This window comes from Hippoglossus hippoglossus, chromosome 13, assembly GCF_009819705.1.
Source record: "Hippoglossus hippoglossus isolate fHipHip1 chromosome 13, fHipHip1.pri, whole genome shotgun sequence".
NCBI lineage: Eukaryota > Metazoa > Chordata > Actinopteri > Pleuronectiformes > Pleuronectidae > Hippoglossus > Hippoglossus hippoglossus.
Genome location: NC_047163.1, coordinates 20,686,331 through 20,713,658, shown reverse-complemented (window position 1 = coordinate 20,713,658; position 27,328 = coordinate 20,686,331). Strand labels below are relative to the sequence as shown.

The 27,328-nt window shown below is 39.6% G+C and overlaps 1 protein-coding gene across 2 annotated transcripts in view; it reads left to right on the top strand.

Moving 5' to 3' along the window:
• Nucleotides 1–27,328, top strand: part of sorl1 (sortilin-related receptor, L(DLR class) A repeats containing) — a 77,031-nt gene that overhangs the window by 23,659 nt on the left and 26,044 nt on the right. For both annotated transcript variants that reach the window (XM_034604157.1, XM_034604156.1), the window contains exons 6-13: nucleotides 599–779; nucleotides 13,626–13,727; nucleotides 14,695–14,864; nucleotides 21,342–21,534; nucleotides 22,019–22,136; nucleotides 25,539–25,612; nucleotides 26,407–26,495; nucleotides 26,980–27,158. In XM_034604157.1, the coding sequence (XP_034460048.1) occupies nucleotides 599–779; nucleotides 13,626–13,727; nucleotides 14,695–14,864; nucleotides 21,342–21,534; nucleotides 22,019–22,136; nucleotides 25,539–25,612; nucleotides 26,407–26,495; nucleotides 26,980–27,158 (1,106 nt within the window). The remainder of the gene's footprint in view (nucleotides 1–598; nucleotides 780–13,625; nucleotides 13,728–14,694; nucleotides 14,865–21,341; nucleotides 21,535–22,018; nucleotides 22,137–25,538; nucleotides 25,613–26,406; nucleotides 26,496–26,979; nucleotides 27,159–27,328) is intronic.

Here is a 27,328-nt window from a genome sequence, read left to right as displayed (position 1 = left end):
TGTTCCCAGTGTGTAGCTCACTAGCATCAGTAGTTTGTGAAGGTGTTTAAAGAACATCAAATAGCAATATTGTGTGGCTAGATCAATGAATATATTTACACATATAAATGATGAAATAAATATGAATTGCCATGCACTTCGGCCCACTGTCATACTTTACATTAGGCAATCAGCTTGATTATTGTTTGCACAGAATCTATTTAGACGACAGAATTAAGTGATAACATCACAGCAGCTTTTTGGTGATGAGAGATAAAGTGCTGGCCCATGAAGAGAGAGACAGAGGAGGATTTCCTGTTGAGTTTTGGTGGTTTGCATGGATGGAGGAGGGGTTGTTGACATTCTTATGTAGGCCTACTTGTACTCCATTAAGTAACAACTAAAAACACTGTTTTTGGAAGGTAGCAAATGGATTTACATAGAAATATGCAAACAAAAAACAAAAATGACTGTGTAAAAAGAAGAGTAAAAAGAAGAGTTGGCCGGCAAACATCTTTTGCCTCCCTCATCTGCCCTTGCTTTTGCAATGCCTCTTCTAACATACTTCCCATCCTCCCTCTGTTACCCTTTCTCTTCCTCCCTTCTCCCACCATCCCAGGGGTGTGGAACCCTATGACCCCTCCACCACAGTGCTGGTCCAGAGACACGAGCCCCAGGGAGTCTCCACTATTCTCAGCAGCACCGACTTCTTCCAGAGTGAACAGAATCGCAGAGTGATCCTGGAGCAGGTGGACAGCTTCCAGCTCCGAGAGAAGTACATGTTCGCCACCACCACCCGGGTAAGAGAGAGAGAGACGTAATTTGTTGGTAAATATATATGAAAAGTGTATAGTATATTTTATTTTGATTAAAATCAGTATGATGTTTACAAAGAATGTTTTGAGCATATAAAAGTATATGACCTCAAAATTATAACAATCCTAATTACAGGTTAAAATTCTACTGATGAGCTTGTATGATCATAATTTGTGTTTTGTCATTTAAAATCTGCTTGATGCTTGCTGTTTTGTATCATTGTGGGAAAAAAAGGAATTTTAGGACATTTAAGTGTGTAGTGAGAAGCCATGGCTATTTTAATTGTATAGTTATTTTATCTAAATAAGCAAATAAACATGTAGTGGTAAAATATGAAGTTGCAGCCCCGGTTAAAATGATGTAGCTACAGTGAAACTCCTGCATTGCTAGCGTTGAGGTAATAGCTTGATATTTTGGATTTACCAAGTTAGGTACCATTGTATAGACACAGATAGCTGTTCTAACTGTGAGTATCTGGCGGCTCTTGCTATTATTGGAGACAGAGGTGTTGGGCAGATGGCTACAATGTTATTAGTTACAACCCAAACCAACTTTTTGTCTGTTTGTTCCTCTATGTACATATTCAATGAATTAGATCAAATGTGTTTATTATTGGTGAGTTGATTTGTGGCATAGTTTTTAAATTTGAGAGAGCTAGACTCCCTCTCAGTCTGTATGCTAAGCTAATCATACCACAGCTCTAGCTCCATTTCCTAAATGTTATTTAATGACATAAAATATGAAGTTGAAAATCAGGTAATACTGCTCAGTAACCCTGTAAATTTAAACTATCATTAAATTTGCAAAGTGAAGTATGGTCCTGCTAAAATAAACTCCAAAATGATTATACATGAAAAGACAGTGTTTGTACATAAGTATCTATTTCTAATGTTTCCGATCAACTTAACTTGACATTTATATATATATATACCATATTTAAATAGAGGATATTATAATGTTGGGATGAAATTATTTTTAGTTTAGGAACTGAAAACGTCCGTGTTGTTCGCACTGAGAATAGCTGGCACTGTTGAACAGCGTTCACTGTTACAGATTGAATCTTGATCAGGCCGGCCCACGAATCCTTGGCAGTACTTCTGAGTAAAAGCAAAACAACTGAACTGGAAAACGATAAAGCTGGAAAGTATTGGTGGTAGGAGCTGGAGCAAATTAAAAGAAAAAGCCTGGGTAATCTTTATATTTTCTTTGTGTTGTCACTCCTTATTTCTCTGTATCGTTGCAGAGCAGCTTTCCTGTGGTTAGATGGTTATCGTTTCCCATTCAAAACCCTATTTAAGCTGCACCAGGCACCGGTTGTGAGAAATGTAATGTAGCATCTTAAACGAGGCGTTTCCTGCTGATCCTACTGTGCACCTACATGCATTTTTAAAAGCCGACATTGTATTACAGCAAAGTGAAGCACTGTAGTGAGTAACCACTTTCGCACTTCAGCATATTCTGCTGAGTGTAACAGATGTTAGATCAATATTTGGCTGGAGGCAACTAGAAACACTGTACGTTTGTCGCAGTTAGTCAGTGTTTGGGTAGTGGAAGCCTCATTTAGGCAACTGACACATGGAGCCGAGGGTGAATATGATTAGGATCTCACCTCCTCCCTTGTTAAACATGCTGCTCTGGACAGAAATGCTTTCCTCCTTGTTGCATGTTGGCTTTGCCGCGGGTTGACTGCAGCCTGTGGCCATCAGCAAGCAGTTGTTTGTTAAGAGAGTTCAGCTGTGAAGGATTTGTCTGTTCCCATAATTCAAACCAGACGGTCGATCATCAACCATTCATGTTGTTGTGATTCAAATCAGTAATGACCTGCATCAGGTGTCACTGCTATGATTAAGTAAATACATTTGAATACTGCTTGTGCACTTTCAACTAGTTACATGATCTGAAGATGCTGAGGAAGCTGTGCTATGTGGCCTGTTGTTTTCAAGTGACATGGGTTGAGAAAGATAGTGATCTATCTGTGTCATCTGCAAGTGCATGATCTGTGCAATGGAATTTACAGTGAACACAACAAGAAGGCATTGTACGACAGGGTAGATATAACTATATAGAACAATATGAAGCAGCCACAATCATTTCCTGTGGAGGATGTGGTAAGATCTAATTACTACTGTTCAGTTTGTCATTACTACCATAACTATAAATTGGAAAAAGCATATAGTGATCACATCTGTCTGGGCCAAATAAAGGGCTCTTAGCAAATGAATATTAGAATCTTTATTTCTCTTTGAAATGTAATGTAACTGCTTGCTGCTGTGAGAGAGCAGGCATGATATTTACCCTCTGTAAATGTCCCAAGAGGCCAACAGAGCAGGGATGGTAGGGCAAAATAATGTGCTGTGCCACAGCAGTGCAGGAAGATTTCACATTGCAGGCGAATGTGCGCAGGAAGTGCACACACACACACACACACACACACACACACACACACACACACACACACACACACACACACACACAGTGAGCTTATGTTTAGAGAGCAGGCAGGGATGGACTCAATTGGAAGAGAGCATAAATATATTACAGCACGCAGAAGTAAAATGTATTTTTGCACATGTTGCACAATGCACAAGGGTTCTTAATTACAGTAATCAAAATTGTTTTGGAGATTCTTTGTACAGAGATTGTTCTGTCCCACTCGTTTTCATCCAGTTATGTGTTTGATCACTATAAGTAGTTTCCACTTCACAAAACTCAGGTAAATGCAGGTTGAGATGTAGCTGCTGCACAGTAAACGTAAAATCGAGATGTTTTGGCTTCACGATTGGGGAGCCGTTAAGTTATCCATCTTTAAACACAGTCATTGGTCCTGCATCAAGGGCAACCATGATGATTTCTGATCAGGATTGCTACACAATGAGAAATAACCTGAACAAAGTTACGTGACCGTAATACCCGACTTTTTGATAAATAATCGCTTGAATCAATTATGCTGCAGACTAGATGTGTCATAGTTTGCGTCTCCTGGTCTACATTGATTTTCTTTCTTCGTGCAACAACTATTTCAGGTATATATATCAAAAATAGTTTAGATGCTGGTTTCACTAAATTAGGGGACTGTAGTTTTGTGATGAGAACATCATCAGACCTGTTCTCAGTGTTGGAGAAAAACCATCAGTTCATTGTTTGACCAAATAATCCTTGCAAAGTCCACCGAGTATTTTAAATCTATTTCATGGTCTTCTCTCAAGTGGACATTTTTCACAGATGATTTTGTCAAAATTGAGTTTGACTCTTCATACAAATCTTAGTTTATCCAAGTTAGCGCTCATTCCAAAATCTCCCTTATCACAAGACAGATAGAAGCTCTGTGCTATATTAAATCCAAAAGTGTGCAGATGAGAGAACAAACCTGGAATTAGCCTGTGACCTACTACAGATGATGAGATAGGCTCAGAGGACCAGAGGGCAAAGTAAAGCTGCCAACACCTGACTGACTTGTTTGTCTGGGTTTTCTCTCTCTTGTCTTTGCTCTTAAATGGTCATTACTAAGCATTTCATCAGTGCTCCATGTTATGAAAGACATCAGCAGGGAGCACTAAACATTAATGATAGTATCCAGATGAACTCAGAGACTGTAATGTGGACTTAGCAGTTATCAGAGATGGATTCAGGGACCCAAAGATGAAAGATGGTTGTTGATGAGTGCTCACATTTACAGTAAGTCAGACCTCAAAGTAGTTCTGTGCTGCTGTCTTTTTTTCCCCCCCTTTTCTTTCATCAACATAGAAAAACATGTTGGTCTGAAACTGTCACAGCTTCCTGTTGTGTTACACCAGTAACTTGGATGGCAGTAATAGTTCAATAGAAAAATGAAATGTATTGCTTATAAAGGTTCTTCTTTTCTAGGCTTATCTCGAGTCTACCAAAACAATTTTTCTGCTGATGTGTACAATGTTGGCACCATTCTGAACTCAAACTCTGTAGGTTATTCACTCCATCCCAATGTGGACCAAAAGTGACACCTAAATGAATGAATGTCTGTGATTAATTGAACATAAAAAATAACTTTTACATTGAGCACAGTAGAGCTTAGATCAAGCAGAGTCAGCAGGACCTGATTGAATGAATGCGGACAGCTATGAGGAAAGATTTGACCAATTTTATAAAAAGTATCAAACGTCATGCAGTGATCAGTGTTGATATTGTGGAGGGGGTATTTGCTTAGGCTGCATGAAATGTATACATTTATGGTAGATATTAGTTGACCTTGTCATTAAAATCACAACTATACTGTGGATTTCAAAGTCTTACTCTCTTCATTCCCAATTAATGTTGCATATTTAATTTATTGGGCTTGGTCCAGTTGTATATATTACCAGTACTGTCTTTGTGTATGCAGATTATGTAGACTAAACAAATATTTCAACCTATGTAATACATATCCCATGTCATTGGGTTCATATATTGGTTCTTTTAGTTCTTTAGTATAGTTAGATTTTGTTCACATTCATACTCGGTCAACAGGGAAGAAACTGCAGCTTTCTTTTTTCTACATATTCTACCATTATTTAGACAAGGAGATGTCACACATATAGCTGATGCTGCAAGAGCCTTTCCTGGACCAGGGGTAGGATGTTCTTCACTGGCAGAGTCAACCACCTCAATCCAGCAGGGCAGGTGTGGGACTGACTTAAAATCCGACCAAAGGTTGTTGAGGTCTAGCAGAACGTGAGGTAGATGATATATTGTGTTTCTTTTGATGACTTATATCATAGACGTGAAACAGATTCAACCCCAATTGTTTGTTTGGAATCAAGATTCTTGACCTAAGTTTCGAAAAACTAAGCATATTGTTTTTATCCACTAAAAGAGGAGAGCTGTAGCTACAACTAACAACAAGTGAGTAACACACTGGCTCTAGCTCACACATAGTCCCCCCACACTTTGTTCTCCTGTCTCAGGCTGACTAGACATACCAGCACTTAAGCCTTATTGGCCATTTAGTTATTTAAGAAAAAATGTCTATAAAACTACACTGCCCTGCTGTTCATGATGCCTTCATTTGGAATCTATGTATTTGGGATCGTCTGCCGCCTGCCGTCTGCCGTCTGCCTTCTGGGAGTAGGGAAGTTGTTGTTTCCAGACCTTGACTTGAGGGGTTGTGGTGCCTGACAACTATTTCAGCTATCTGGGAAACAGTTCACCGGTAAAGCTTTGTTGGTGGGATTAAGACAAGCCATCACTTAGGCAGCATAGCTAGCCAGCTGCCTTGCAACATTCATGAGCAATAGTGATAGTGAAAAATGATGACAAGCATAATCCTATTTTAATAGGATTAGAATAATGGAATATCACAAGGGCTCTTGGCAGTGCCGAGCTGCTCAAGATAATTAAAGAGCCATAAATGGAGGGTTATATCTAACAATAGGGATCTTGAGGAATAGAGTACTAATCAGACCTTAAAGACCCCAGCCTTTGGTCCCATCACTGAGACCTGGGGGAGAGAACTGCTTTAATAGATGTAATGGGGGTGTTGATAAGGCCCAACCCTGCTCTTCCCAGTTACTGTATCTGTTAGTCATACTGTATATTCCTTCCCATTTCAATCACAGATTCTCTAAGTAAAAGGTATGTGACAGAGTAAAAACAAGAAGTGGAGACTGGAGGAAGGATCAAAGTGGAGCCAATCCTGTCAATTTGCATATTATTGCACCATTTGGTAGAGTTGAAGCTTCGAATTTGATATAAAGCCAAAAACTTGAGAGCTGAGCCAACAACCCACCTTTTCACACTGTTAGTTAGAGAGGGTAGAAGAGAAAACCAAATAAGTTATACAGTGAATGGCACATTATCCTCTAACAACTCAGTCTGAAATTTATAACCATTTACCAGACCTCAAGAGAGAGAAACTATTACTTACATGATGAACTGCAAACTGGTTTGCTGTTTGTTGATGTAGTACTCATAGGGGAGTGTTTTCATCCACTATTCTATTTATTTTAAAATGATAAAACTATTAGCATGAAATCATCTACAGAGGTGCTTGACATCCGCTTGAGCAGAGGGATTGCATTGTATGAAAGATGAGACGTGTTGACATTATAGTGTATTACAAGCTTATCTGAATAACAGCGTTGTCAGAGGTGCATTCAGCCAGTGGATCATGAATATGTAAGATGAGTCCTGAGATATGGGCTGGGATAGAGCAGAAAGGCAGCCTCATTGCCAAAACTGTAAAGTACATAAAGGTCTGATGGGATTCAGTCTACACCAGGGGATTGAAACAAAGCACTTGGCCTCAGAGGTTTGACTCGTGACATTTCCAAATCATTGCGGTGTAAGTGCAGGTACCTTTTGTCAGGATAAAATGTCAGCCTTAAATAAGAGGGGTTGGTGAACACACGCTCCTCCTCTCGGCTAGTCATTAACAAATGTCACCCTGTTGCTGTCTACAGTGTGGGACTGGAGCTATCTATGGCTTTGGAGGTTACAAGGAAATATACAGGATGCACTTGACAGTGAAGGTAGAGAGGTTTATTCAAGTCTTGGAAAAATGTGTATGATTTTAGCACAAGCGCCAAACAATGTAACAAGGGTGACACATTTGCTTAATTTAGGTTTGAGCAACTTGCACTATGCTCAAATCATAATGTAGGGTGTGGGGGCGATTTGATAGCCGGATGGTTATGCTGCATACCACATGGGCACATGCCTTGAGCAGCTGGTCCTTGGTTCTACTTGCATGCATGTTACTGCATGTTATTCCCCTACTTTCTGACCTTGATTCCTGTCTAACCTTCACTATCCTGTCAAATAAATACATAAAAATGTATATAGATATATTTATTATTTTCTTTTATAAATAAGAATGTAGGGACCACTACATATGCGTGAGGGACTGCTAACACATGCAAGGTGAGTCATGAGACAGCTGGATGGAGACAGCTGAAGGCATCAGTAACCTTGGTAACCTTGCCAGCCTCTGTACTTGTACTATAAGATAGCACATGACTTAACAGACCTGGAAACATGATACAACCCTCTACAACGAAAAGGCAGCAAAACTTGTTAATCAACCTCATTTCTTTATTCAGTTTTGACAAAGCAGTGCCGTATATATTTGATTTGCCTTTGCCACAGCAACTAATGCAACCAATGCAATGATCAAGAGAGAAAGTTCAAGTCTATTCAAATAGAGCTCTATCTCTAAGAAAAAGTCTCCCAGTTGCTATGTTTAGGTGGTCTGTGTAGAGAAGTATCGGATAACAGCAACATGGAGCCAATTTAGTGAACTGAAAAGCAGAGTAGTGTGGAAAAACTTTGGGAAGTTGGACACGAAATGCATACTAGAATTCTTGGCTGTCTGTGTGGTGTGTTGGCTGACACAGTGAGGTGGGAGTTGCAGTAGATGATAAAGGCTTCAATGAGCACTTGGCCACCTCCCTTGAGTGGAAACAAGAAATCACTCATTTTTAGGCTCATTTCACAGAATGTTGAAGTATACGGATAATTTCAGGTAGGGGCCTTGACAGTTACTCCAAAAATATCAGCAAAGCTGTTATGTGTGTTTTGACAAAAGGTGTCTGGCATCATCAATATAGCAGTAGTAGGAGCTTTGAGTTGAGTTTATGACAGGACAAGTGGCAAGTGGCGCTGTAAAGAAAGGGGCCTAGTATGGAGCCCTGTTGAACTCCTGTAACTAGGGTGTGCATTTCAGGCACCCATCTTTAAATGTGTTGCAAGCAAGAGAAGGTGTCCCTGATGGTCAGATTTCAACATTGTTTGTGAATACTGATAAAACGTCACACAGGGAAAAAATAATTCTAGAAGTAAAGAGAAGAAAATCTAACTTTAGCAGCAGGTGTTGACCTTTTACAAATTTTAAAAACATTTAATGTGAGATTATATTACTCGTTGTTCATCGTTTAGGAATACAGCTCCAGGTGTCTCATTGTTTCTGTTGAATTACATTAAATACATTAATTTCAGTGTCACTGGGATCACTGAAAGGGTAGAGATTTAGAGACATTTATATTTTTTAATTAAATTGAATGTGTATCAAGAGATTATGATCACAGTGTAGCTCACTTACAGTTGCCACTAGGTTGCAATCTGTGGTTTCACTGGGAAAATATATCATCACCGTGCCCCTTACATGTGTAAATACATCGTAGACATTCTCCTGTCCAACTTTCACTCTTGACTCATAAAGTAAACTGAGCCGAAAACCTTAACTGAGTTACAGTTTACAGACTGGAGGAAGAGAACAGCTTCCTCAACATCTAAAATGGAAAAATACAAAGTACCTACTTACATTTTGTTTTCTGACCTTTTGTCATTCTGTATATACTTTTCTGTCTGTGCTCTGTGCCTCCAATTGTACCTCTCTCCATTCCTTCCATTGTCTCAGGATAGTTTCTGCTTTGCTTTCACATCACACCATACAGTCAATGTGGGCACTACAGTGGACAAATCAATAGAGCGGATGGAAAAGGCTGAACTGCTCTAGGGATGCTTAGGCAGTCAAGAATAGACACAGATCTTTCCAAGGCCCATGCACACATGCACAGGATTTCTTTTCATTTTTAAAAGTACAATGAAAGTTGCTGAAAGCAGGTATTGTGACTTTCAATAACTAAATGGTTTGTTAAAAAAGAAAAATCAAGGAGAGAAATGAACTTCAGCACTTCCTTGATTCTTGTCAGGTTGAATAACCCTCTGAAACAGCATCAATATCAAACAAAGCAATACAGGTTGATGCTTCTTTAGATTCATATTCTGCACCATGTCCAGAGTTACTTAATGTGTATTAGGTTCTATAGTCAGTTTTAATTTGGTCCTGGCTGCAAACAGAAAAATATCAGGATTTGCTAAACTCTGATCTTATCAACCATCTTTTCAAAACTTTCACTGCTTAGCTGTAGTTAAGATTAGCAGATCTCAAAACACTTTTTGCAAGGAGGGATACGTGTTTTCACTATTGGACGATTGTATCAACCTCAGATAATTAATACCAATTAGATAACAAGCAAAAGCTTTTTTGCTTAAGATTGTTTGCAAAAATATTTTGTGAATCAGCTAAATCTTAATATGACATGTTAGAAAATATATATTTTTGCCCAGATGCAGACAAACAACTGACTCCTTCTCATGTTTGTATACTAAACATGAAGCTAGAGGGCTGTTTGCTTAGCTTGCCTAAAAGTTTGAAAGCTGGGACAACAGCTAGCTTACCTCCGTCCATAGGTGAGCAAACGCTCCTACCACGTCTTTCAAAGGTCACAATTTAAGAAGTTGCTTGAGCGTGGATTTCTTTTAGCTTCAGACAGAATAAAGCTATTAGTTTCCCCCTGCCTCCAGGCATTATAAGCTAACCATACCATCTTCTGGTTCTAAATCAGTATTAAACAGACAAGTATGAGACTGGTAGTGATATTCTGGCTCGTGTTAAAATGTCACACTGCTCTATTATAATTGTAAAAGTGAAATATTATGCAGTTCATGTTATTATCAGGTGTTGTCTATACAGGCAGAGCACATCAGGGGATCCCACTAAAACGTGTATAGTTTCTGTGTGTCTTCTGCCATCAAAAGTCGGGTCACTGAATGTTAGGTTACTTTAAAATGTTGAAATTCTGGATTCACTAGAGGAGTCTCAATTTGATAAAGTGATTCAGTGTTGAATGCAGGTTTGATAAAATGCTGTACAACCTCAACGCCATTTGTCAGACACTGAAAGGCTGATATGCGATTATTAAAATATGAAGTGGCCATTTGCATTCCTCTAAGTATAGCACATCGATGTAATTCTAACATCCCAGACAAAGTAAGTGTAGTGGATGTGCTGCTCAGCTCTTTGAATTCCAGACTCTGAATTTCCCCCTGGTCTTTGTCTCTCCCTCTGTCTCACTCTCTTTCCGTTTCTCCTCCTGTTTCTCTCTCTCTCTCTCTCTCTCTCTCTCTCTCTCTCTCTCTCTCTCTCTCTCTCTCTCTTGAGTGTGTGTTGCTGCTAAAGGCTCGAGCAGGGTGGTCCAAACTAATTCAAAGCAAAAATATTGAAGCTGCTCAGCTCTCTGTAATACATTTCCCTTACCATTTACATTTATAGCTGGGAGAGCAAGGAATGAGACAGAAATAGAAAGAGTGGAGAGTATGTAAATTGAGAGTCGAGATTGGAGCCTCAGGACTGGTTTATTCACAGGGAGGAAAGCAGACGTATTTCTTCTCTTGCTATAACTATAGATTTGAAGAGCTTGGACAAAAGGGTCTGAGCAGGTAGGTGTTAACATAGTTCATACAGTCATAGAAATACAAGCCAGTTTAGAGGGTTTAATTCCCCTTTGGAGGTCTGTTGTGAAAATGGGAAATCATGCAAATAATTTCCAGAATTCGAACATTTATGGCCTAGAATTAATGTAACATGATGTCGGTGAAGTGCACAGTCCTCTGAGCTTGATTTGTTCTTTGTGGATGATAAAGGGTCTGGAGGAAAAAAAACAGTCTCGGGCATCATTAATCTTCTCTTTCCTCAGCATGTTTGAGGAAACCGTTCATATATAGTTTTCATTTTGGCCTGAGGTCTTCATCCACCGCCTCTAGTTAGAATGACGTTTTCCAGGGCTGAAATGAGGCAGAAAAGCTTTTGTTTTGTAAAAGTACACAGTGAAGCTCAAGATCACCCAACTTATTTAAGAATGTGGTGTCTGGTCTGATGTTGAAATCACGAAGAGGAATCCACCAAGGTTTCACTTCCGACCGTCACTTCATTCAAATACATTTCTTGAGGAAATACACAAAAGCATTTATTTTAAATTCCGTTTTAACATCTCAAAAGAGACCGATTTAAAAGTAAACCTTCAAAGCCTGATACACCCTGAATTGTATATAGTGTCAATATCCAGAACCACTGAATCCTACACTATCCATAATACCACTCAAAGTCTTTTTTGTGTGTGATGTAAACACTGTCTTTCAAATGTCACACGAAAGGTTGGTGTTGTGGGTGTGGTGTATGGGCTTGTTAAACTGGCGTTAGGTTTTAGGAGGTGCATTTCTTAAGACTGTGTTTAAAGGGTTAGTGTGCAATAAAGAATATCTATTAAAATATATTTATGATTTATTTACAATTCGTAAAAGGAATAGTGAATACACAATGAGTGCACAAATGCTTAGAAGGTAAAATGTACTTATGTCACACACAAAAAGTGCTAATGCTATGCTAATGTACAATATCAGAGACCAAAGACCAACAAAGATAAGAATTCCTAAAAAAATCATATTTAAGTCTCTTTAATCTACAAACTACTCAAGATAACTTTGATGGTATAATACAATGCAACATACATTGGATGCAAAGTATTGCTTATGATGAGAAAGTTGATTTTGATGTATAACATTGCTATGATTGCTTAAAGGAACCCAAAAAAAGCCAATCGCATATAATTTCTCTCGCTACAAATAACCTTTTTAAATGTTTTTATTCCTATTTTTTTTATATAAGATTGATGTTATCTCTAAGGTCAACCCTGTGATATTCCTCTTACCTGAATTTCCCATTTCAATTGTCTTTGTATATTACCAAATCATAACATACTGTAGCGTCCCCGCCTCACAGACGACACGGAACTTCTTCTCTTATTTGTAACTTTATTAAAGTCAACCCGAACATGTCACACGTCTTGTTCCTAACTCCGACACTCCTAACAACAACTTCGTCTTCTTCACTCCCCTTCCTCCTTCACCCCTGACCCGCTAACAAACCAGCCAATGAGAGCCTGTCATCCCACACAACCCCACAGCCATTGGTCTAGAACTGTCACATGCCCCACCCCGACCTGTTCACTGACCCTCAGGACATCTCAGAACTTATTTAACAGTGTACTTAGCTGAACATAAGTCATAACGACCACATAGCAGTCAAACAGAACATAATCCTAACTACCAGTCCGTTACAATACATTATCTCAAGGCACTTTACAAACAGTCCTCTCTTGTTATAAGAAAAATATGTGTTTTCAAAATGTGTAAACTTGTGATAGTTTTGACTTTTGATAGACAGCTATTTTACGTGTGCTTAATTTCTAACATCCTCACTTTATTTAAAAGCGGCACATCACATTAATCTTGTGAGTGTATCACTCCACAATGGTATATGTGTCATTTACCCATCACTGTACATTCAAATGGTGGGTAGTTTACTCTCAAATGAAAATCTGAGTCACATACCTAAAAGAAATGTGGAATATATCCCCAGGACTCCGATTAGAAGGTTGCTCTGTTCCTCCCTCCCTCCCACACTCTCTCCCCCACATACACAAAGGAGATATGCTCAAGTCGTCCACTCAGCTCGCTCAACGTGCTTGTAAATTATGAAAAATCAGAGCACTGCTCCTTCCTGCCAGTTTCCTATGTATTTGCAATTGTAATGAGACTCTCTCTCTCACACACACACACACACACACTCACACTCACACTCACACACTCACACACTGGGAGATCCAGACAGAAAAACACTGTCAGGACAGTTCAGGTAACAAAAGTCTCCTCTGTCCACAGCTTCACTTCCCTGTGGACAGCAGCTCACACAGGACAGCAGTGTCTCATATCAAAGTGACAGCACAACACCCTTTCTGGTTAATCAACATCTTGGTGATTTCCCCCCAAAAAAGATCAAATTATATTTCAATACTTGAATAGAATCAGTGGATGTGTTCTAACTTACAAACTTTTCCCTCAGGCTGTGTTCTGATTCCAAGTTGGAGCTGACAACAGAAGTTGAGAGCATGCTACTCGATTGGTGGCCTCTAGAATGTTTAAATGGTTTGACTCGTGATGAGCAGTTGAATGAACTTGCAGTCTCTTTGCCTCTCCAGAAACTGTTTGGCAGCCACGATCCGTCATCTGTTCAGCTCTGGGTCTCCTACAACCGCCAGCCGATGAAAGCTGCCCAGTTCATGACCCGCCATCCAATCACGGTGAGTCTCCCTCTTACATGTTGACTGATAATTCAGAATTTATGGAAGCATCAAATGTTAAAGTTGGGCTGGGCATCAAGCATCCGAACCTTTTGTTACAGACAGAAATGTTTATCTGCAGATGATGGAACCCTAACCCTAACCCATAAGTAATGGAGAAATTATCTAAAGTTTAAATTTATCAGAAAATGATTCCCTTTCATTTGATATCATATGATCAGTGATAACATGTGAAAGTCACAATAAAAGTCAGCAAATTAAGTCATAGTAAAAAAATGCATTTTCGAGGTAAATGCACAATATTGTCTACAGACAAGACTAAAAGTTTATATATCAAAAATAATTTAGGATTATATGGTAGGAATGATGTCACAATGATGTCTCTGAAGTCATATAGTGTAGTAATACATAATCAATCAATAACATAACAGACACCATCTACAGCTATAGATTAACCAATCATTTGTCATTATATGGTGCAAATGGCATTATGAAAGGGCATGATGATAAAGTTAACATTGCCTGATTGGGGTATAATATACAGCGGACGCTTTTTATTGTACTTTCAGATCTACTTTATTTTGGAGGAATGAGATGTAAAATCTAAAGATTTATTTGGAGTTAACATGATAGACAAGATTATGTTCCCTAAAAATGATCGAGTTTATGACCATTAAACCATTCTGGAGTCATAGATGAGTCAAAGTCAGTGTCTACATCCACAGCTCCTCAACTCCTGTCTGTTCCTGAGCAGTTCGGGTTACTTTGAATAAGCAAACAGTGAATGAGTAACCTGTTTTCCTTCGAAGAAAAAAATGACACAACTGACTTCCTTATATCCTAGACAGTGTACAAGGCATCCAGTCTTTTCACTTTGTCTAATCAGGTTGTCTGTATTCTGACAGTTGGTCAGTGACCTCATCATGCCCCCCCACAAGCCCTCACTCTTGCCCTCTCTTTCCGACAGGAGTACTACATAGCAGATGCATCGGAGGACCAAGTGTTTGTGTGTGTGAACCACATAAACAACGCCACACACCTCTACATCTCAGACACACAGGGCCTGTCCTTCTCTCTGTCGCTGGAGAATGTGCTGTATTACAGTCCTGAGGGCTCCGGCAGCAACACACTCATCAGGTGCAGTACACACACACACAGTTACACACACACACACACACACACACACACACACACACACACACACACACACACACACACACACACACACACACACACACACACACACACACACAGAGAGACAAACAGATACAGACAGATACAGACACAGATACAGACAGATACAGACACAGAGACAGACAGATACAGACACAGATTATCTCACATTTATCAAAAACCTGCCAGGCTTGTTTGAGTCAGAAGACTGCCAAACATAACCTCCACCAAGGAGCCCGTTTGTTTATTGGTTGATTTGTATGCAAGATTATGTAAAAACTTTGAAACTTGGTGGCGTTATGGCTCCAGGAAGTACACATTAAATCTTGATCCCGGATCTGGGTGCGGATCCAGGAGTTTTTTTTTTTAACACTTTCTTTAAAATTGCAAGATGGGGCGTTTTAAAAAAATTTCTTGATTTCTCAGAGAATAATTAATGGATCTTGACGAAAGAAACAGGCATGTTTAGGAGACTGAGTGTGTGCATTTTGGTGCGGATTCAGATAAAAATCTGAATCTAGTGAATTTAAATGTGGTTTCAGAAGGACTGTTAGGCTTTGGCGTAAGTATGCACCTTACTGAGTGACATCCTAACTAAAATAACTGGGTCTTCTCTTTTTGGCTACTTTTATTCAATACATGTGGAATTGAAGTTCATGTACAATCACTTCCATGATGCAGATCTTTTTAGGGCACTTAAAAATAAAGTGACGATGCTTTAAAAAATATGTCCCTGAAGCACAATGAAGGAACATTTTATTTATCAAATGTATTTGTTGTCAGCCTTTACCTTTAAACCAAATCCTTTCAAATTTGGTACAAGTGGACGTAAACATACAAGATGTCCACAGAATGAACATTTTGAAAGTCCTCATCTCTGATTAATATTTAACTGTCACTTACACAGAGGAGGTAGCATGGAAAGAAGTGTAATTATCGCTGAGGGGTAAATCCTTACTCACACTATTTGGACTCACTGATCCACACACAAACACAGCATTCCTCCCCCTCCTCCCCTCTCTCTCACTCCCTCAGAGTTCTCCAAATGAAAACCACAGATGTCTATCATCAATTATACAGCACACAAACCTTGGCTTAAAACTAGCATTCCTCTCTTTTCAACCCAAGTTTGTCCAACTATTCTGTAACCCAGCTAATGTTTTTTCGTGCAATCTAGTCCAATCCACAGAGCTCCCGTCAGGAGGAGAGCTGAGATGTGGCACACCACGAAAAGACAATTACGTTTTAACCAAATAACTTCTATGTTATATCCATTTTGTTCATTTTATTTATTCAGCCAGTGCAGTGGCTGTTTAAAATGTGCATCCAGCTTGCACTCTTCTTGAAATCATCATCCAAAACAACTTGACACATGACACATGATGTTTTATTTATGTTATTCAGACCTCTGAGGTGTAGCTACCAGGTTAATTAACCTGCATGTCTTTGAACTGTGAGAGGAAAACCATGCTGTCAGTCGGATGGTTGCATAGGGTTTATATTGAATATGTATTTTTGATGTTGTCTACAACATTGCGCGTCCTTGGCTCCTCAGTTAAACACCCAGGAAGTCAAGCAGCTGAGGGGTTATTGAGAAAATCAAATTGCAGACAGACGTACAGACAGAAGCCGTATTCAGACATGACCTCGAGAGGAACTCCGGAGAATTTACTTTTCACACACGTAGAACGCAGCCGGAGACTTTCTGCTCAGACACGTTCACAACAGCAACAAATCCTCCAGGATTAAGGTGAGGGCTGGTGACGCAGGCTGTAATGTATTAATTTTGCTGCTGAGATCAAATGTTTTTATTTACAGCATAGCAACACAGGCATAGTTTCTAATCACCACAAACTCTTGACATCTTCGTTGGTGACTTTTTCATGTGTGGCTCCTCCTTATCATTTGGAGATACTTTGTTTCATTTAAAAACATATTAAAAACTGCTTCAACCCACCCACTGACTCTCTGTGAATCCTGCGGAGGATCTCCTGCTGTGTTCGGCTCGTCTGGACTTTTGCGAACCTTTTACTCGGGGGCAAGATGGAGAAAGTCCGGAGGATCTCCGGAGGTCAGTGCATGTCTCAAAGCAGCTAGAGAGACAGACTGACAGACAGACATGCCTCAATTAAGAAGGTGAAGAAAGCAACGGAAGTGATAGGGAAGAAAGAACAAATATAAAAGCTGTATTATCAGCAATGTGGAAATTTGCCTTTGGTATCATTATAAAGATATCATTAAAAACATAAAACACAGTATATGGAGTATGTCAACATATTTTCTAAACATACACATTCCTACACAAGTTTCCATGATAAACTACGTCACACTCAACTACTGTATATTGTGCAAGAAACTGCAGTGAAGTCAGGAGCACCTCTGGACCTTAGTTCCATTTATTACCTTGACAGCACCTGGGACAAAGGATTTCTTTTAGATATTTCTATTTCCAATTTGTGATCTATAACTTTTCCCTGAGGGTAACATTTAAAATTTACTATAGTACAGTGTATGAGGGGGGTCGTTAATAATTCTGTCAGCTTTACTTCTTAGGAGTTCATCATATTCTCTACATAGCTGCTCTTCCCTATAATTTTGGAGGCCACATTCATTATTTTCTGCAGATTGTTCCTCCTCTCCCATTCACAGTTTGCGGAATATTTTGGCTCACTCCAAAGTTGTTGAGCTTGCAAGTGGAGGCGTATTAAAAATATGGTCGGCATCTTTCTGGAAAGAAATACTGCTGATTATGTGTGTACAGAGGTATTTTAACGTTGCAACCATTTGTGCTTATTCATTATTGGCTGCATTAAATATTTACATACACTACAATACTATATACACAGACAAACAACCATTCAAATGCACATCTATACAGACAATTTAGAGTCTACAATAATCTTGCCCCAATATGCATGTCTTTGGACTGTGGGAAGATGGTGGAGTACCCTGAGAGAACCCAACTAAAACACGGGGAGAACATGCATCACATTCATATACAAAATCATGTTACTTTTATAAACATAAGTCATCAGACAAGTTCTTATCTTGCACTTGTTATACTTTTATATATTAATAATGTTGTATAATTTGTTTAAGTTTGGTTTGAATTAATTACAATGTTAACCATACTGACAAAGTGAAAACGCGCTTTTAGTAATTTCTCAGAATGTTTTAAAAATCCAAAACGAAATTCTCTCATTTAAAGAAAATTCAGACCCTTAATTGTGGCACAGTGGCAAAATTCAACTAATTTAGACATGGGAAGACATCAGTGTATAAAATGTAGCACAATTCACACTGTATGCTCGGGTAAAAACCAAGCCATGAAGTCCAAGAGCTCTCTGTAGACCTCTGCAATAACACTGAGGTGAAGCACAGATCAGAGCAAGTGTACAAAATCAAATCTGAATCTTGTGTTAAATGGATGAAGTTTGGAAACACCGGGTCATGTTTGATACAGGGCTTTCTGGGTAAGAATGGCATTGGCTCGGGCCGTGACTGAGTACCCAGTGGTCACTCCAACAAGTCCTCTGCAGAGAAGAGTATAGTTTTTTGTTTATTCTTCTTCATAATCACATCCGGAAGATTGTGTGTTTTATTTCGGCATAAGCAATGTTGGCTCAGGCTGCCTCTCAATTACAATTTTCTTTGTTTATACGACCCTGTGTCTTCTCCCATTAAAACCAACTGTGGACCTTTGTTTGCTTTTCATCCTCATGTAGATGGGGTAAACCTAAAGTAAATTTAAATTATAAAATGCTGATGAATTAAGTTAATCCCTTTCTATCTTCTCAGGGGTCAAAGGGTTGGTGGTTCGAATCCAAGTACCTCCATCCCGCATGTCAAAGTCTCCTTGGGAAGAGACATTGAATCCCCAAATTGTCCTGACGGCTGTGCCTGCATTGTGTAAATGGGATTCATGATAGAGAAGCACTATATAAGTGATTTGAAAGAAAGACTTGGTTCTTGAACATAACAGCAAAACAAATACACCCCTCTCTTCAGTAATCTTTCAGAACACAAACACAGCATCCAGAACACAGTGGAGTATAAAGGAGCGAGTTAGTTGTTTAAATAGTTTTAGAAAATTAGAGTGACAGAAGAGAGCAGTGTAGACTTGTGGCTTCCAAGGGAGATAATGTTACCCGACGAAACATTTTGAATTATGCATCAGTCCAAATAATCCCACTGTGTTAGTAAAGATGTCTTTTTTAGGTCTTCACATATTGCACAGTCAAAAAACTGCATGAAATGATCAAGTGCAAACAGCGATAATGACAGGAAACTGTGACCGCACTTGCTTTCACAACAGTTGATGCTGAAAAACTAACATGCAGAGTGGACATGACTGCTCTATTTCCCAGAGCCAGCACACCTACTGGCTCTGTGAGACATTGCACCCCTACCGTCAACAACCTGTCAAAGCAGAAACAGAGCAACATCCATATCCTTGTCCCTGCCTTTAATGGCCACTCTCAGGTCAATGCACCATAGTCGCACTTGCAATCAGACATTAGTGGGCCAGTGGATTGTTGAGAGGGACATCAGATTGATGCAGTCTCCACCTTTCAAAAGCCCTGCCTTTGTTAACAAAGCTCTTAGCCCTTGTCTGATCATAGCACTTATTTCTACCAATGACCAGGTGGTTATGTTTTCACCCCTGTCTTTGTTAGCAAGATTACACGAAAACAACTGAAGGGATTTCCACGAAACTTGGTGGAAGGATGTGGAATGATTCAGAAAATAAACCATTATCTCGATCAGAATGCTTTCTATAACATTTTAAGATATATATATATTTTTTTACATTTGAACAGTTTTTCCACGAAATAGTTCATGTATCTTGATGGCACATCAAGGGAACTATTCTACGAGTGTGTGAAATGTGGTACAGCTTGATCGAATTCAAGGGGCCTTGGCAATACTCACTCTACTGAGTTCCATTCTAGTTTGAAAATGTTTGACTATCTGACCTCTTTGGCTATACTTTAGGCCAGTGGTCACCAGCCTTTTCGAGCCCAAGATCACTTTTTAATTCCAAACTTAAGCCGAGATCGACCATTACATTACATTACATTTCATTTAGGTGACACTTTTATCCAAAGCGACTTACAATAAGTGCATCAACCATGAGGAACAAACCCAGAACAACAAGAATCAAGAAAGTACAATTTCTTCAAAAAAGCAAAACTACAAAGTGCTATAAGTAAATGCCATTTAAGTGCTACTAAATTGTTAGTTTAAACTTGTATTCAAGGTATAGTCGGAAGAGGTGTGTTTTTAGTTTGTGGCGGAAGATGTGTAGACTTTTTGTCCTGATGTCAATGTGGAGCTCATTCCACCATTTAGGAGCCAGGACAGCAAACAGTCGTGATTTTGTTGATATCTTCCAAAAAACCCACTTAGGAGGGTCATACTTATTATTTTTTGCAATTTCTGTTAAAGGCTGAATGTACAAGAAATAAATATACACAAAGAAAGGCAGTTGTGCAATTCTGGATTCCATCAACAGAAATGCTCGAGTGCTTTTATTTTGAAAAGGCATACAGAAAGTGTTGCAACCATTTGTTTGTGACATAAATTCATCAGATAACCATTAAAAATCAGTTGAAAGATCATCTTCTCTGTTTATTCTGCTGTGAACCACAATGTTCATCTCTCTATGACACAAACGTATTTACATCACTTCCCGAACCCGTTTCAAAGTAAAAGCACTCCAGCGTTTCACCTTCTGAATCCACTCATTTGTTCCAACGGGGCTTTGTTGTTATCGACAGACCGAAAGATGCGCATCTTCATACCGTAGAGTCCTGACATTTACTTTAGTACATGAACCAACTTGTTCTTGAAGGAAATGCAGGAGATAAACCTGCAGCTCCGGCGCCAGTAGCGGACACACAGCGGGTGAAAAACAGACAACCGACAAACAGCTGATCTGCGGCGCAACGACAGCCAGTGAGTTCAGAGAGTTCGGGGATCGACAGTGAAGACTGCGAGATCGACCGGTAGATCGCGATCGACGGGTTGGCGACCACTGCTTTAGGCCATTATTCAGTCCTGACAATACAATTGTGTTGTGTACGCCACCATCATGCTGCAACCAGTTCTTTCCATTCACTCATCTTAATGCATCTGGGTCTGCAGGCCCAACGTCCCATTCAAAACATCCTGCTAATAGGCTCAAATAGTTTTTGGTTTCAGCCACTTTGTTTGTTTGCTATTTACAGAGCTAGGGCAGATTTTTTTGCCTTTTTTTTTTTTCTCACACACACACAGCACAGGCAGCTAGAAGGTAAAGGTATCAGTGTATTGGATAACGATTACTTACTCCACTTTAAATTTGTGAATTTATCAGACACTGTGGCACAAAGACACACAATTGTCTTTTATCAAACAAAGTGTTGCTCCCTGACTTAATATGCCCCCTCTGTCTTTCAGGTACTTCGCCAATGAGCCCTTTGCAGACCTGCATCGCCTGGAGGGGCTGCGAGGCGTCTTCATCGCCACACTCATCAACGGCTCGGTCAGCGAGAACAACATGAGATCTGTCATCACTTTCGACAAGGGAGGGACATGGGAGCTGCTTCAGCCACCATCTGCCGACAGCCTGGGAGGAACTGTGGACTGTCAGGTGCAGTGAAGTGATTAGCGGAACAAAATAATAAGCCATAGAGCGAAATGTTTCCATCACAAGACGTAATTCCTCAAATCTCACAGCCCTGATTAATATTTGTTGGTTTTTATTTAGCATTTTGTGCTCGTATCAAATATCCACAACTCAATCACCAAAGCAAGTCAGACCACCAATATTCTATTGTCCGCTCATGAAGACAACGTGATGAAGGTCTTATTGTGAGTTTATTACCTCCTACTGGTGAAGTATGAAAGATAAGCTGAAAGCTCTGCCATCATAGAGATAGACAGCTCTAACTTAAAAATATTGTGATCCTTCTCTGAAATCCAATATCAGCCCAATTTATTGGCAAAACAATATTTTTTTTACCTTACCTTCTCCATTGAATAGACATAACTTGACCTCCTTCTGATTTCCCAGTGGAATTGTCATCACACAGAGTAGAAACTAAACAACACCATGTGATCCTTCTCTCCTTCAGCTCAGTAAAGGTTGCTCTCTTCACCTGGCCCAGCGCTGGAGCCAGCTGTTCAACATCCAGCTGAGGAGGATGCCCATTTTATCTAAGGACTCGGCACCCGGAGTCATCATGGCCACAGGTGGGACAAAAAGCATCCACATCACAGATATGAGTACTTCAACAAACTTAATGTTATAAATCTAAGCTGTTTAACCCATGATTGGATTTTCAACCTACATATATTAATCACATTCTTCCAATTCTGCAATACTTTGAAAGAAAGAAAATTCTAACTATTGCTTATCTCTTAAGTCTAAACAGATGTAGCAACTTTAGCTGTGGCCTGTTTTGGGTTGTGCACCCACTTCCTCTTGTTGTGATGACAAACAAATTCGTCCTTGACAGTAAACAAGCGACAGAAACCTGCAGGTCTTCCTCTGTGGCGGTCGCACCCTTTCAACAGGAAACGTGGTTGCACTTCTGCAGAACTAATACTAGAAACTTCATCTTTACTGTGTCAGTGTTTTGAGGGTAGATGTAAACAGGCGACGTGAAGTGTCCTAAGAGAATGAGAAAACCGCTTCAACGTGTTGCAGACAGAAGTCCTCAGAATGTTGTAGACTCTCCCTGCAGTTGTCCCTCACAGCTGGTGGACAACATTGATGTCTTGATGCTCTTCAGTGTCTGGGAGGCTGCTTTCCCTCTAATTAAATTCTTAGTACATAAAGAGCATGGAGAGAGAGAGAGAGGGGAGGAAGGATGGATGGATGAGTGGCAATCACTTGTTCCATTCGATTCATTATCACTCGAGAACAGATGGGCAAATTACTGCTGCAGCCCCCAGAGGGCACTCGACGGGTCACACACACTCATGAATACAGGCAGGCACGTACACAAACCATACAATCAGGTGTACATACACAACCTGAACTAATCCATCTTCTACATGCTTGATTAATATGTCAGTTTGAGGAAATTAGTGTGAAATTAATATACTTTTTTTATCATTTTGAAAACAGAGGGTTCAAAAATCGGAGAGCATTTTTCCATATACTGTATTTAAAAGCCCCAGACAATACCCAAACCTACACACGTCATACAAAACACTGAGAGCTGTGACAGCGCACCATCACTCCTTTGTCTGAGTCATGCGGGGGTGGTACTTCGCCTTTCTTAACAGCTGGCCTGCAGTTTTATTAAACTTTCATAAAAAACTCTGCAAGACCACTTTACTTTGTTTTGTTTTTTTTGGCAAGAAGTCTTTTCTTTTGTCTTTTCCTAATTCTTGTTTTCTCTCTGTTCTCTTTAACTGCTGTTTCTTAATGAAATGTCAGACAGTGAAATTTATTTACAGCCAGAAGGATTTAACTTTTTATTGCCTTCCTTGCTTTGTAGTCTTCAATAAGCTTAATTTGATGATGATGATGATGATGATGATGATGATGATACCACACTTTACCAGGGTGGTATTAGCCAGCTGATGAGCAGTGCCTGGTGTACACCTCTCGTAGTGTTTAAGTTTATAACCGGAGGCAAGCGGCAGCTGTGGTCAGAGGTGTTGTATTTTTTGGTTTTGTGTCAATCTGTGGAACATTGTGAAATAGTGTGTTTTCTACATTTTCGTTTATTTCTCAGAGAATAATTCATGGATCTTGACGAAAATAATCGTACACGTTAAGAGGACTGATATTTGTGTGTGTGCAATTTGGTGCATATCCAAATAAAAATCTGGATCTAGTGTATTTGAATGTGGTTTCATATGTGATCTACTGAGTGACATAGTGTCAGAATCAATGAAACTAGAATTTGTTGGAATCTGGAATTTTATTTCTCTCACTGAACAAATGCAGTAGACATGAACAACAAAGCTTTACAAAGTCAAATCAGTTGTTTTGAAAATTCAGTACCACAAAGAAAATATTATTTTTTATAATCTAATTGATCTTTTTATGTCTTTCTAAGCTACACATGTTATTATTTTGGGCAGACAGGAATATAAACTGGAAATTGACTGCTTGACGGAGGCGAACAACTGCGTGGTGATAAATGTCCTCGTTGCTTCAGACTACAAAATAATTTTCCTCATACTTTCAGTCTCGCCATTTGGCAAGCTCCATGCAGGCACATGGCTTTTACTCCAAGTGGCGTCTCTGCGAGTATAAAGGCCTGATTGATGGAGTACTGCTGAGATGGTCGTCCTTCCAGCAGGTTCCCTCGTTTCCGCAGAGGACTTCTGAGGCTCTGTCAGAGTCACTGGCCTGGTTACTCACTGTGGCCAAAATGAGTTCCTGGAAACACTCAAAGCTTTAGGAGTGTTTTTATAACCTCGCTCTGATCTGTGCCTGCCCACAATTTGATCGCAGGTCTACAGAGAGTTCCTTGTAATTCTAGGATCACCAGCAGGTCAACATTAATTCATCCAGCAGAACATCTCAACATCCACTGGATGGAATGAGAAAAGATTAGGCTCATATTTGTTTTCCCTCTGGGGTAAACTGTATTTACTTTGGTGATGATATCACAAAATCCCACAAGTGGCTTCCACCATCCAGTACTACCAGACACATCTCTGAACACTTTCACTTTGCTCACAATGTAAAAGCCCTTTTGATAGCACCACACTCTCACTATTTTTACACTTTAATAAAACTACAAAGGATCAAAAACAAACCTAGGATCTAAACTTGTACTCGTCTCACAGTTTGGTTTTCTTAACGATGAACATTACAGTTGGTGCCAGGAGTGTTAAACCAGGTCTGCACCTCTAAATGTATGAAGTATTTCATAATGTGCACCTTTCAGGCTGTGCGTGCTAAGCACACTAACATGATATACTGGATGTAAAAGAATATGCCTCACTATTTATACTATCCGACACTAAAAGTTGTGTAATTAAGCCAAACTGCAGCATCGAGTCTTTTCAGCTAGTCGAATGAAGTGCACGGCTTTGTAGATGTTTGTAACCTGATCCAGTCAGTCGCCACTTAGACTGCTTGAAGCTGAACTTCGTCACACAGTGCTCAAATTAGTTTTCAACAAAGTTCAAGATGAAATTCTTTCATATGAATATCTAACCAAACTAGACGAGAAAGGCAAAAGCATTTGGAATTTAATATGGTCATACCCTGGAGGCAGTCGTGCATGTACCAGTGCAAACCTGATTCATGTTGAAGTCCCAAATTCACAGAAGGAAAGACGACAGTGTTCATTTTTAGCCTGATTTAATTACTTCATCACTCGCATTAACTTAGCTGTAGACTCTGAGCAGTTTTCTGAAATCAAAAGAAACTGGAATATTGCTTTCTATTTCTGTGTGTTTGATTTGTTCAGTGTGTGTTTTCAGCAGAGGAAAGTATTTGACACTGCATGAAACAGCCACATGCATGAAAAGTTACAGAAGTGAAGGCAGTGGTTTGACTTCTTGGGTTACAAATTTTCCAACTGTGAAAGCAACAACAGTGGTCACATCAAGTCTGTACTATTCAGTGGGAAGCCCCTGTAAAGCCCGTGTGTGAAACGTCTGTTTCTCCTCTGATTGCAGGATCTGTGGGCAGGAACTTGGCCAGCAAACCTAATGTGTATGTATCGAGCAGTGCCGGAGCCCGATGGAGAGAGGTCAGTATAAAATCTGACACAGATGACAAGAAAAACACAGCTTGCTTGTCTGTTCGAAGGGTTTTGAAACGTTGCAATGAATTTCACTTCAGTGCCTGCAAGTGTAGGAAAGCATGAGAGACTTCTCTGCATTCTTGCCTTAATTTCTCTATAATTCTTGAATTAGTTGCTTATAATTGTCGAATATTCTGAATAATTGATTGATTAATTTATTGTTTGATTTATTAAAAAAAATATGTAAGCGAGAACAACCACTTCTCATTAACCACAACTATTTTAAGGATCTTTAAAGCTGGAAACAAGCTGGAAACCCATTTGACTTCATAAAGTTAATACACAATTGACATGCATTAGGTTGAATAGAAATATTGATTCACGCAGCTTAAAATTCTAAAACCTTAACGATTTAACATTTTTTAATTTATACTGAATTTGATATTTCCATGTAGACTCACCTTAGTGTTCTCATTTACAAATGACCAGTATTTTAGTTTGCTTGGAAGATGATGTGTCTAAATTAAAGATGCTGTTTTCCAAAAGTTGATAAGACTTTAAAAACCCAATGAAATGAATTTCCTGTTAAAAAGTGAAGCTGGGAGGTGGAACCATACATTTTTTTTCCGGTGCTGTTCTGTTGAACTCATCAAGGAAGTCAGGATTGTCTTCAGAATAGCTCTTTCAGATAAATTATGTATTTAAAAGACAAAATATGTCATGTCACAGAGAAATAGTCCTGTGGCCTATTATGCACAGTATGTTCTGAAAGTTAACTCTCCATGCTTCCTCTAATCCAGGCACTGGCAGGCCCTCATTTCTACACTTGGGGTGACCATGGTGGTATCCTGATGGCTATCGCACAAGGAGGCGCCACCACACATCTGAAGTAAGTCCAAATGAGGTGTTTTTTAATATTCTCCCAGTGGAGGAAGTCCATCTAATGTGAGCTCAGAAGCCGAATCTGCCATTCGGTTGGTTTTAGCAAAACAACAGTTTCAAACATAAAAACTAGAGAGGCTGGAAGGTTTCCACCTCAAATCCCCAAACAACTTGAGGGAATCTGGAGAGTGAAGCACATAAAGCAGCACAGGCCCCAGCGGACATGCTCATAAATAAGCAGGAGCAGATTGTAAGAATGTGAAGCAGCTTGATGTAGAGGGAACCAACAAAAATAAACCTTAAGTGAACAGAAGTGTAATAAAACAACTTTATGCCAACAGTAACACTGCAGGCTTCACAGGCAGGTGACACAATATATTTGCTTTGTTTACATGCAGAGATGATTCAGTTTTCCTTCCCCTGGCTACTCACTAACTGGGTTTGGTTTAAAAAACAAAGGATGAGTTAAATATCAGCCTTATCTCTGCCAGGTTCAGCACCAACGAAGGGGAGACTTGGACCGACTTTCAGTTCTCGGAGCGGGAGGTGTATGTTTACCAGCTACTGACGGAGCCGGGGGAGAAGAGCACCATCTTCACCATTTTCGGCTCCTACGCAAACCAGAGACACAGCTGGCTCATCGTTCAGGTCAACACTTCGGACGTTCTGGGTAGGTTCTAGAGCGAGGACGACGTGACGTGTAGAGAGAGGAAGGTAGACAATATAGTGTTATTCTTCTATTCTTCGATGATTGGTTAAATCACATCAATAGCAACAATATTAAAGCATGACTGATTTGCATTGTAACCTATACAGTATAATCAAGCTACATCGTCATAA